The sequence below is a fragment of the Mirounga leonina genome, unplaced genomic scaffold (assembly GCF_011800145.1).
Source record: "Mirounga leonina isolate KUSES-001 unplaced genomic scaffold, KU_Mleo_1.0 Mir_493, whole genome shotgun sequence".
Classification (NCBI taxonomy): Eukaryota; Metazoa; Chordata; class Mammalia; order Carnivora; family Phocidae; genus Mirounga; species Mirounga leonina.
In genome coordinates this window covers 1994346-2007652 of record NW_023270780.1, presented here as the reverse complement: position 1 = coordinate 2007652, position 13307 = coordinate 1994346, and the positions used below count along the sequence as shown (strand labels likewise).

General features: G+C 36.9%; 1 protein-coding gene across 3 annotated transcripts in view; it reads right to left on the bottom strand.

Moving 5' to 3' along the window:
- RPRD2 (regulation of nuclear pre-mRNA domain containing 2) overlaps positions 1-13307 on the bottom strand; it is a 95767-nt gene that overhangs the window by 21885 nt on the left and 60575 nt on the right. For all 3 annotated transcript variants that reach the window (XM_034989936.1, XM_034989937.1, XM_034989938.1), the window contains exons 3-7: positions 7826-7926; positions 6892-6969; positions 5562-5614; positions 4834-4960; positions 3540-3715 (exon numbers count right to left, since the gene is read on the bottom strand). In XM_034989936.1, the coding sequence (XP_034845827.1) occupies positions 3540-3715; positions 4834-4960; positions 5562-5614; positions 6892-6969; positions 7826-7926 (535 nt within the window). The remainder of the gene's footprint in view (positions 1-3539; positions 3716-4833; positions 4961-5561; positions 5615-6891; positions 6970-7825; positions 7927-13307) is intronic.

Genomic DNA, 13307 nt, shown 5'->3' with positions numbered 1-13307 from the left:
TACTCTTATGTTTGCATGCTTTCAACTATGCTCTTCAGAGAATATGGGTTTTTCATTTAGCTAATTACTGCAATATGAGAGTTTAGCTCCTTTGAGAAATTTTTCTCCATATCTTCCATCCCCACTCCCAAATAACTAAAGCACCTATTCAATCTATTCACATAGCATCCTACAGTTACCTCTATTATAGCATTTATCATACAGAATTGCAATTATGTGTATTCAACAAATGCTTCCGGAATAAACCTCTCCCAGCCATTTGTTGAAGATCCTCTAAAGCAGACTAAATGATTTCCTAAATAACAGATCATAGATCAGTATTCAAAAATTATTAAATGGTCTTTTGGGGCAAAATGGTGAACTGACCACACCCATTCACTCTCTCTCCCTCCTGGGACTCCTATAAAATAAATAGTTAAAAACAACAACAACAGGGGTGCCTGGGTGGCTCAGTCGTTAAGTGCGTCTGCCTTCGGCTCAGGTCATGATCCCAGTGTCCTGGGATGGAGCCCCGCATCGGGCTCCCCGCTCAGCGGAAAGCCTGCTTCTCCCTCTCCCACTCCCCCTGCGTTCCTTCTCTCACGTTGTCTCTCTCTGTCAAATAAATAAATAAAATCTTAAAAACAACAACAACAACAAACAAAGGTATAACAAATAACCAGAAGCATACCTGGAAAAAACATTTCTACAAAATTTGGAAGACAGAAAGAGGATGAAGAAAGAGTAATAAAGAAGGGATGAGGCAGGGGAGAGAAAAATGAGGTTAGGAGTGTGCAGAAGGCGAGCAATATCTGGGAAAGGAGCTGATCTGACTTGCAGAATCCCTAAGCTGCTTTTATCTAGGGCATGATGACTACAGAAGGGTGGAGTGAGTGGTGGGGTTGAAATCAGGATAATTAATTAAAAGCGTGACTACCACTCAATACCACCTCCCTTGCAATCTCCACACTTGGCAGCCAAGGCCTCAGGCAAAAACATGACTTCTCTAAAAAGTTAAAATATTCTGGCAAAAAGACTCCAGCCTTCTAATATTTAGCACTCCTCCTGCCCTGAATAACAGCCAGTTCCTGACCTACACAGACTTTACTAAACCCAAGAGTAAATAACCCCTACCTATGTACCGGGAGCTTCTCAATTTTTTCATATCTCATTCTTAAATATGAATGGACAGAGATATTATCTGATTTTTTATGAAAGCCAGAATCATAAAAGAGAAAGACCAAGATAACTAGAAGGGAAACGAAACTCAAGATCTTTCAGAAAGCAGAACAAAAAGATAAGGTTGAGAAAGTATGAGAACATAGAAGAGAAAGAAATTATTCCACAACTGAAGAACACCAATCTTTAGACTGAAAGAGCCCTCCATGTAACCCTTAATGAATGAAAAACAAAACCTCATATGTAGATACACCATTGTAAAAATTTCAGGACACTATGGATGGAGTCCCTAAAAGCTCCCAGGCAGAAAAAAAGTTACCTACAAATGATCTTGCAAAGACTTCACATCAGTAACACTAAAGACAATGAAGTAATGTCTTTTAAGCTGTGAGGGAAAATGACTTTCAACCAGACAAACTTTTACCAAAGTAAATGTAAAAACCGTATAAAGACATTTTGAGATCTAACGACTCAAAAATTTACCTCTCATAAGTCCCCCCTTTTTTGGAAATTAACAAAACAAGAGAGAAAACCAAAAAAAGAAGACACAGAATCTGTAAAATAGAGTGCTCAACTCAGAATAAGGTAGTCCTAGAATGAGATCCAGACACTTAAAACTGGAACAGGAGATTGAAAGTTCAGCTAGGGAAGTTTCTGGGGAAAATGTGAATTCAGAATATTCGATGTGATAGAGAACTGAGAAAGTGCAAAAAGGCTATGAAAAAGCAAACAATGCAAAAAAAAATTCTAGGAAAAAAAAAAAGTCTCTACTATAACCATACCTACCATAAGACCATACAGTGAACAATGTTTACATAGCTGTACTATAATCTTTGTTTATTAATTTTCAGCCTTTAGAGTAAGGAAGTAACATTTAATTATGATTACAGAGTAGAATGTAAATATTATCAACCTTGACAATGTGAAAGTACAGTTTACTGAAGTCAGGAAACTGAAGGGATAAATGAAAACTAATGCGAAAGGAGAGGGACGTTAATAACCTCATTTTACACAGTGAAGAGTCGAGAGTTAGTGGTCAAAAAATATCAAATATACTACTCCCATGTACGAAGATGATCAATAGATTTAAAATACTTTATAATGCTGTTGGGAGAAGGAGGAAGGCAGTGGAGTATAAGTTAAATCCTCATCTGTCATACCAAGAAGTCAAAAGGTATTTCTTAAATAGGATAAATCAAGAAAGAACAATACAGGCATATTATTCAGAAATATGAAGGCAAAAGCCAAAAAAAAAAGAGCTAAATGAGTTAAAGGGATTGCTTCTAGAAGATTGCTTCTAGATTGCTCCTACCAGTGGGACTGGTAGGATCTACTCTACCATCTGCTTTTATGACCATACACAGTGATTAAAGCTATAAAAAAAAAAAAATGCAGGGTGCCTGGGCAGTTCAGTCAGTTAAGTGTCTTGCTTAAGATTCTCTCTCTCTCTCAAAAAAAAAAAAAAAGATTCTCTCTCTTTCCCTCTGCCCCTCCCCCCACTCTCTCCTCTATAAAAATAAATAAATAAAACTATAAAAAATTCAGTATAAAACAGTTTCTTTTAGAGGGCACTAGTAACAGAATTTTATTTTATTTTATTTATTTAAAAAAAAAGATTTTATTTATTTGACAGAGAGAGACACAGCGAGAGAGGAAACACAAGCAGGGGGAGTGGGAGATGGAGAGCAGGGAGCCTGATGTGGGGCTCGATCCCAGGACCCTGAGATCATGACCTGAGCTGAAGGCAGATGCTTAACAGCTGAGCCACCCAGGCGCCCCTGTAACAAAATTTTAGTAACAGAATGTTTCCATCTAGCTTTCTGGTAAAACAATAAAGTATACATACTTCTGCCCAATTTTTTTTTTTTTTTAAGATTTTATTTAGTCACCTGACAGAGAGAGACACAGAGAGAGTGGGAACACAGCAGGGGGAGTGGGAGAGGGAGAAGCAGGCTTCCCACGGAGCAGGGAGCCTGACGCGGGGCCCGTTCCCAGGACCCTGGGGTCATGACCTCAGCTGAAGGCAGATGCTTAACGACTGAGCCACCCAGGCGCCCCTACTTCTGCCCAATTTTTATATCCTGTAACCATAATTAGGTATATTCCCTTTGAAATGCTAAAACCTAAGGCTTTAGTAAACCTTAATGGTCAGGGTACCCATGAGTTTTATTTAGTGTCAAAAAGAGCCAGGTCTTAATTTAGACTCCTCCACTTGCTGGCTCTATTACCTTATACAAGGCTACTGACCTTCTTCAAAAGTAATTTCTTCATCAATGCACTGGAGGTAATAATGTTTACCCTCACAGAGTCAGAGAACTCATATAAACAGTCACTGATTTATAGTAAGCAATCAGTATAAGATAGCTTTAATTATTACTTACATTGGCCACCACTTTTACTTCTTTGTACTGTGCTTCATAGAAAATTCCAGCATTTTCCAGTGCTTCTGTTAGTGAGGGCCCATTTTTCACCTGCTTATCTAATCCATTCACAAATTCCTCGAGCTTGGAACTTGCCTCTTCAAATTCTTTGGAGAACTTCTTTCCACCTGTCTTATCTAAAATAACAGAGAAGTATTCATTTCAGGATAAAACAGAATATGTAAAAAAATCTAATCTTTTTTTTTTTTTTTAAAGATTTTATTTATTTTTTTTGACAGAGAGAGACACAGCGAGAGAAGGAACACAAGCAGGGGGAGTGGGAGAGGGAGAGAGAGCACCAGGCTTCCCGCTGAGCAGAGAGAGCCCGATGCGGGGCCTGATCCCAGGACACTGGGATCATGACCTGAGCCAAAGGCAGACGTTTAACGACTGAACCACCCAGGCGCCCCCAAAATTTAATCTTTTGAAGAAAACCCCTTTTACATAATCTGTGAACCTGTTCTTGTTGCCTTAGTCTCAGTTTCACCTTAAAGGATCTTCTCCAAGTCACAAAACCCACAAAACAGATTATTAAAACAATCCACGCTGAATCTGCTAGAGTGTAGCCAAGAGTATATCATGAAGGCACTTATAATTAAGGTAAAGAAAAGAAAGTTCAACTAAAAGAAACTCTTTTGATTTATTTTCTTCACAAATCGGAGGCTGAGCTGCTAATTAGGAGTAACAGGAGGAGGCTCAATTCTGTTCACTTCGATTCACCACAGAATGTGAGAAAATGGAGGTTCAGAAAAGTAAACATAAAGTGACCTCTGTATGTATCACATTAAAAATTCTTCTTTCTGGGCGCCTGGGTGGCTCAGTTGTTAAGCGTCTGCCTTCGGCTCAGGTCATGATCCCAGGGTCCTGGGATCAAGGCCCACATCGGGCTCCCTGCTCGGCGGGAAGCCTGCTTCTCCCTCTCCCACTCCCCTTGCTTGTGTTCCTGCTCTTGCTATCGCTCTCTCTGTCAAATAAATAAAATCTTAAAAAAAAAAAAAAAAAAAAGATTTTTTTTTCTCCTGCTTTATCGAGATACAATGAACATATAACATCGTGTAAGTTTAAGGTGTGCAATGTGAAAGACAAGAATTTACTTATGAAACTTATATGCATGAAATCACCACTTGGAAGACCAGGTACCACAATTGCTCTCTAAATCCTAAGGTTCTCTATATGGGAGAAGCCAGTCTGATGACTTAAAAATGACAGAGCTGAGAAGAAAATCTGAGGTATTCTATATAAAAATAAGTATTACCTTTTAAACATTTGAGAGTTTCTGTGCTGCACACATCCACCCTCATGGTTGACAGCTGTTTTTCCTTCAATTCTATCTGATCTTCTGAGCGCTTGTACAGCAACAGTTCTTCAATGAGGGCCTGGGACTGAATACAGACCAGAGTCGTATTTTATTTATGAAAACATTCACTTATTCTACCTTCCCCCATTAACATAAAACATGTCTAAAATCTAATAAAACCAAGAGAAAGAAACCCTTTGCATTTCCTCATAATTGGGGACAGCACTATCAATTTTCATGCCCAAACCGTATTTTTAGTTACATACTTTAAAATATCCTTTCCTTAGTTATTCAAGGCTAACTGAACATATAAGATTAAGACTAAGACAAAGGTCCACTTATTCTTTAAATTTTAATTAGGTAAATATAGTCTTATTATGTTAACTCTAAGCAAATTCTAATTTAGTAGAGCTTCACAGAAGGATGAACCCATTGTTGGGGGGAGTTCAATACAGAACTTGGCTGGTAATAGATATTCTGGAAGAAGGTTAATTCTTCCATTGGGGGAACATATAAAACTCCAAGTAATCTGATCCCAAGCTGGATTCTTTCAGAACAGTTTAAACTTGTTTAAAATATAATTTATGTACAACTGAATAAAAATAAATCTTACTGGACTATACAGGGAACTGTAACAAAAGGGGTGAATAAAGCTTTAGCATATTAAACGTATTCTAATAACTTACTCGAAATTCTGCAACTATCTTAGACTTGAGAGCAGCTTTTGGATTCGTGGATGCTGTTGAATTAAACAAAAGGTCATTAAGAATACAGACACAAAAGTCACCTAATATTCAGGTAATTTTTCAGCTTTATAGTTAAGGGTGTACACTTTGAACATATGTCAAATATACACATTTAAATAATAATATAACTCCTAGAATAAATATTCCTAGAATATGAAATTTAAACACTCCCAAGTGTGGCCAGTATAAAAATATACTATTTAGATAGGTCTAACCTACTTACCTCCAACAGACACTTTAAGTCATAAAGTCCTAGAATTATTGATTTGGAGATACTGAGATACATGGAGTACCTTTTTTCCCAGTCTGACTGAATTTAAGAGGATCTCAATACCTCAAATTAAGAAAGAGTGTTCAGGAGCACGACATCCAGTTAATCCTGAGCACTGGCTGAAGAAAATTACTTACAAACATCAACTCTATTCCTATGATTTAGCTTTGGATTTCTTTTTCTGCTGACTCAATTCACAGCAAAAACAGGCAGGGAACGTTCTAGGACATTACCACTGTGGTTCAACTTTGGCTGAAATGTTGACTCTTGCTGTTCCTAAGCATGCAACTTATGACCAAAAGGATGTCAGAGGACTCCCTTAATCATGATGAATTATCATATGCTTGATGTAGTAAAACCATCCCAAGTGTCTTGTTTTACCTCTCAATTTTCCCTCCACACCTTCAAGTCTTTCTCAATATTCCTCAGTTTGGCCCACAGCAGCCTATCACATGCAGTATTCCACTCCCTTGATCTCATGCTGGGTAAACATGTTAAACATAAAAGGAGCTCCCGTTAGAGACTGAGCTTCTGGCCAGGATTTGAGGCCCATGTCTAATCTGGTAGAGTGTATCCCCAAATCTGAAGGATTTCATGGCTCCCAAAGAAATGCTTCTTAATGCCTAGTCTCCTCTTCAGCTCTGTTGTTTAATGTCAGCTGCCTCTAACTTCTTCTATCTTTCAACCTAAGAGTTAGCCTGGGCACTATCAAGCATTTTTTTTCTTCTTTCACTCCCCCAACTACTCTTGAATCTTCACTCATTTAAACCCTTTTTCTGCATTTCCTTTGTTTAAAAGTAGGGTTTTTGTTTTTGTTTTTGTTTTAAAGAAGTAACTCCATGATGGCTTGTTTAGTATAAATCACTGGGTCACTCTCCCAGACCTGGAAAACACAGGCTTCCCCATGGCTTATGCCAGGTACGATGTCAAATGGTCTACATTTTCTTCTGCTCCAAAAAGAGGAGGTAATTTTATATTAGTTGAGATTTTGTTCCTTACTTTGTGATTTCTTCCACTGCTTATTCGGTTGTTTGTTCAGATTTTCTTTCAGCTGCTTCTGAGTTTTGAAAGTGGTACCTGGAAAACATTTCATTTTTTGCAATCTGGCATTATGGGAAGCTGTTCTGTCTGTCCACTTCAGTGTCAAAGTTGTAGCATTGAAAAAAGGCAATCCGAGACTGTGTGTTGTTTCTTTCTTTCTTTTCCTTTCATTTTTATAAAAAAATAAAAACACCCACCAGATCTAAGAAGCTGTCAAATAAACATGGTTTCTATTATCAATAAAATTACTGATTTTAAGAAGAATAGGGCACAAAATACCAGTTAATGCATTCAAATGAAGAATTTAACAGCTTCTTAGAAGATGCAATTTTTAAAGCAAATTTCTAGTCAAATAATGGTCATGGTATCAGATATCACCACCAACTTTTATTTAATGACTCCATTACATGCATCTAATACACAGGAAATAAGTAATTTTCTAAAAACAGGTACACAAGTTACTGTAAATCTAAACCAAAACAAAGACTAAAGAATGCCAATATATGCTTAGTATAAAATAATTTAGTGGAAACTGAAACCCCATTAAAAAATTCTCCAACAGTAAGAGGACAGGGCAGTAATTATTAAACATACAAAAAAAATGAATAGTTTAAAACATTCAAAGTAAAACATGCAGGAAAATAATCAGATAGCCATCATCACTTAATATGCTTGACTTTTTCTAATAAATACAAACAAAAGCCAACCCTCTCCAAACCAATTCTATTTAAATTTTAATTCAGATTTTTTAAATATTTAATTTTAAATAAATAGGACCCAATCCAGAACTTTATTTTTCATTATTAAGCAACAGGACCAGCTCTATAAAATATCTATAATTTTAAAGAGTCAAGGACTCAATTTTTTCTTTTAGGAGAGAAAATACACTTACTCAAAGCTTCTCTCAATGCCATAATCATTTCTTCTGGGTACACATTTCTATCTTCCCAGATTTTGAAGATTCGTTCTATAGACTTAGAGACAGATGGATCCCTGAGGATAAAGAAAAAGTGACACAGACATATAAAAATGTTAATTTTATCTCAAACTAGAATCTAAAATAAAGTTGTCAACAAAATTATTTTCCAAGTGTCTTTTGATGTTCAAGACATTTTTTTTTCTACAGTGTCTAGTAGGACTAAAATCTTAGTAACTCTTAAAAAAAATTTTTTTTTTTTAAAGATTTTACTTATTTGACAGAAAGCAGGACAGAGAGTGAGAGAAAGCACAGGCAGGGGGAGCAGCAGAGGGAGAGGGAGAAGCAGGCTCCCCACTGAGCAGGGTGCCCAATGCAGGGCTCCCCACTGAGCAGGGCGCCCAATGCAGGGCTCAATCCCAGGACCCCGGGATTCATGACCTGAGCCAAAGGCAGACGCTTAACCGACTGAGCCATCCATGCACCCCTTTAAAATTTTTTATTGAAATTTTTTGCAATTGAAATACATTTGACACACTTTATTATTTTAATTGAAGTATAGTTAACACATTAAAATCTTAAATATTCTGAGATGCTTGGGTGGCTCAGTCAGTTAAGCATCTGACTCTCGGTTTCAGCTCAGGTCATGATCTCAGGGTTGTGAGATGGAGCTCTGTGTTGGGATTAGCATGGAGTCTGCTTGAGATTCTCTCCCTCTGCCCCTCCCCAGCTTGCACACACATGCGAACAAATGCGTTCTCTCTCAAGTAATATAAATAAATAAAATCTTTAAAATCTTAAAACATTCTTAATGAATACTTTTTATCAATGACGTATATGAGGCTACGACAGCACACTAAGCTTTCTGATGCATATAATATTATGAGGGTTAATCAAATGTGTTCATTGATACAACTGGCATCCTAAAAGGTAAGGTAAGGGAAGTTTAATAAAATTAAATCTTTTTTTTTAACATTTTACTCATTTGAGAGAGACAGAGAGAGCGTGCTGAAGAGAGAGCACGAACTGAGGGGAGGGACAGAGGGAGAAGGAGAGGCAGACTTCCCCCTGAGCAGGGAGCCCAACCCAGGGCTCAATCCCAGGATTTTTTCTTTTTCTTTTTTTAAAGATTTTCTTTATTTATTTGACAGAGAGAAACACAGCGAGAGAGGGGACACAAGCAGAGGGAGTGGGAGAGGGAGAAGCAGGCCTCCTGCTGAGCAGGGAGCTCGATGCGGGGCTTGATCCCAGGATCTTGGGATCATGACCTGAGCCGAAGGCAGACGCTTAATGACTAAGCCATCCAGGTGCCCCAGGATTTTAATTTTTCTAAATTGAAGTACAGTTGACATACTTTATTATTATTTTTAATTGAAATATAGTCAACACATTAAAAATTTCCTTAAATGTTTCAGAAATTTACAGTTGGTTTGTTTGAAATGGGATCCAAAGAAGGTCAATACATTGCATTTGGTTATGCCTCTTAAATCTCTTAATCTAGAGCAATCAGATTAAATTGTTCTCAGTATTTTTCTCATTCCATTCATTGATATTGCAGTCCAGGGGTTGGCTGTCCAGCAGAACATTCCACATTCTCTAGCTTTACTTATTTGCTGCCATTTTAACTTGTTCCATTAATGCCTGAATTTCCTCTAGACGAAAATTAGTCGGATTATATACATATTCACAAATTTTGGGGAGCAAATATTGAATAAACGATACTATATACTTCATACTGCATCCCATCAGGACATACACAATCTCTGGATATCCCATCTTTAATAACACTAAGCCTGATCAATGGAATAAAGCAGTACTTTCTCTTGTGAACTGTGCCTATCTACTCACTAGCATTTTAGTGTTTATCTAAGGAGTAAATAATTATATATATATAGGTTTTCCAACATTACAAATCTTTCCCCACTTTGCACTTTAAGTTACATTTTAAAACATATAATTTTAAAATGTAGATTTGTTAAAATACAACTGCTCTCTACTGACACTTTTTAAGTATAGGAAGCCTACCAGAGATTTAAAAAATTATAACTTATTTTCTTTGCTCTCTCTTTTAATGATTAACATTAAAAATTCAGCTGTGTAATTCATTTAAAATCTACTGGGTATAGGGGCGCCTGGGTGGCTCAGTTGGTTAAACATCTGCCTTCGGCTCAGGTCATGATCCCAGAGTCCTGGGATCAAGCCCCGCATCGGGCTCCCTGCTCCGCGGGGAGTCTGCTTCTCCCTCTCCCACTCCCCCTGCTTATGTTCCCTCTCTGGCTGTCTTTCTCTCTGTCAAATAAATAAAATCTTTAAAAAATAAAATAAAATAAAATAAAATAAAATAAAATAAAATCTACTGGGTATAGAATGTAAAATCAAGCTCTAATCTGAACAGATTTCCTATTAATTGTTCCAATATTATAACTTCTCTTTTCCTCACTGATTTACTGCTTCCACTAGCATGTATTCAGTTATTAATCTTTTTCTATGCTGCAAATTCTGTTAATCCATTTTTACATTATACAGTTGACCCTTGAAAAATGTAGGGGGTGGTTAGGGATGCCGACCCCAATCCCCCGCAGTTGAAAATCCATGCATAACTTCTGGCTCCCCAAAAACTTACCTACTAATAGCCTACTGTTGACTTACCAATAACATAAACAGTTGATGAACATGTATTTTGTATATGTATTATATACTGTATTCTTATAATAAAGCTAGAAAAAATATTATAATCATAATGAAAATACATTTACAGTACTGTACTAATTGAAAAAAAAATTCAGGTATAAGTGGACTCAAGCAGTTCAAACCCATGTTGTTCAAGGGTCAACTGTACTATCTTCAAAACTGTAGCTTATCTTCCCTCATTACAACTGCATTTCAAAACATTTCTTATATTCTCACTTGCTTATTTTTCCAGAGTAAATTTAATGTTAAGTTCCAAAAGAGGAAATTTTGGTATTTTTAATTTGAATTATATTAGGCTGATATATTAATTTGGAGAAAGTATTACATATAACATTGATATATGGTATCAATACATTATTCTTCACTACAGCAAAACATTAATATTTATGAATTTATATTCAACATTCCCAAATACAATTTATTCACAAAGTTCAACATAATTCCTATTAAGGCTATTCCTAGATATTTCATATATTTTATTGCCAGTATGACTCACCATCCCTCCTTATCACTAATTCTCACACTAAAACTGATTCAGAAGTTTGTTGATTGTAACTTACCTCAGCTTTAACTTTAAATGGTTTGAATTTTTTTTAAGATTTTATTTATTTGTCAGAGAGAGAGAGAACAAGCAGGGGAGCAGCAGAGGGAGAGGGAGAAGCAGGCTCCCCGCTGAGCAGGGAGCCCGATGCGGGGCTCGATCCCAGGACCCTGGGATCATGACCTGAGCCAAAGGCAGACGTTTAACCAACTGAGCCACCCAGGTGCCCCTTGAATGGTTCTTGAAAGTAGTTTTGCTTTGTATGCAAATCTATATTGACAGCTATTTTCTATAAATGCTATGATATACTTTTCATGGGCGCCTGGGTGGCTCAGTTGGTTAAGCGACTGCCTTCGGCTCAGGTCGTGATCCTGGAGTCCCAGGATTGAGTCCCACATCGGGCTCCCCACTCAGTTGGGAGTCTGCTTCTCCCTCTGACCCTCTTCCCCTCTCATGCTCTCTCTCGCTCTCTCTCTCTCAAATAAATAAAATCTTAAAAAAAAAAACAACTTTTCATAACTGCCATCTGGCTTCCACAGTTGCTGTTGAGAAGTGTGTTATCAATCTAACAGTCTTGTGTATGTGATCTGTCTTTTCTCTTTGGCACTGTTTTTTATTTTTTATTGTGGTAAAATAAAACTTGCCATTTTAACCATTTTTTTAAATGTACAACTCAGTGGCATTAATTATATTCACAATGTTGTACAACCACCACCATCTATTTCCAAAATTTTTCATTCTCTTAAAAAGAAACTCTGTACCCATTAGATAATAACTCCCCACTACCGCCTCCCCCAGCTCCTGACAACTTTTCATCTACTTTGTCTCTATGTATTCACATACAACATTCACACTGTTATACAATCAATCTCCACGATTCTCTTCACCTTGTAAAACTCAAACTCTATACCCATTAAACATCATCTCCCCTTTTCCCTTAACAACCACCACTGTACTTTCTGTCTATAAATTTGATTGCTGTAGTTCATCTAAGTGGAATCATACAACACTTGTCCTTTTGTGACTAGCTTATTTCACTTAGCATAATGTGTTCAGGGTTCATCCTTGTTGTAGCATATGCCAGAATTCTTTCCTTTTTAAGATTAAATGATATTCCATTTTATGTATATACCACATTTTGCATATCCATTCCTCTGAAAATTGGTACTTGGTTTGCTTCTACCTTTTGGGTATTGTGAATAATGCTGTTTTGAACACTGGTTTACAAATAGTTGTTTGAGTCTCTGCTTTCATTTCTGGGGAGTATATACCCAGAAGCAGAACTGCTAGATCATACAGAAATTCTATGTTTTTGAGGAACCATCAAACTGTTTTCCATAGCTGTCGCACCACTTTACATTCCTACCAGAAACAGAAGTTTCCCGCATCCTAATACTTGTTATTTTCTGGTTTGGTTTGGTTTTATAATTTCATTACAATAACTAGGTGTGAATTTCTTTTTTAATTATCCTGCTTAGTATATGTTGTGGTTGCTGTAACTGCAGATTCATGTTTTTCATCACTTCCAGAGAGTTCTCAGCTATTACCTCCTCAGAACTCAATCTCTCCTCCTGGAAGCTAATTTGATGTTAATTAGGCCTTTCATTCCGATCTTTTTTCCACCTCCTTCTCTCTAATTGCTACATTCTAATTTCTTCAGAACTAATTTCTAGCTTAATCTTTTTTCTCTCTACAATTCCTGTTGGTTCTTTTAAAAAAATCTGTCCAAATATCTTATCCATTGTTCATTTCATTCATCTTTAACATTTCTTACATAGTTGTTTTATATATTCTGTCTGATAATTCTAACATCTGAAGCTCATGGGGGGGGGACCTAAATCTGCTGATTCTCCTTAATGGTGGTTTGTTTTCTAAAGTGTTTGGTGATTTTTGGATTGTAAGCACATATTTGTTTGATCTTAATCTATTGAGATTCCTGGTGGTCTAGATAGGAAATGTACTCCTTGAGAGAAAATTTAAATCAGAAGCCAAGGTGGCTTATGACTCAAAACCACTTTACCCCCTTTCTCTAGAGTCCTAGTCTAACTGCCAGACTGCATGGTACTACTGACATTGGATATTGGTTAATGTCAGCTCTGATTTTCTAATATGTCCATTGTTGCTGGTGCAGTTTATATTTTGTCAAGAATGTAACTGTTTTATTAAAAAAAAATGACCTTTTGGGGGTGTCTGGGTGGCTCAGTCGGTTAAGCATCTGACTTTGTT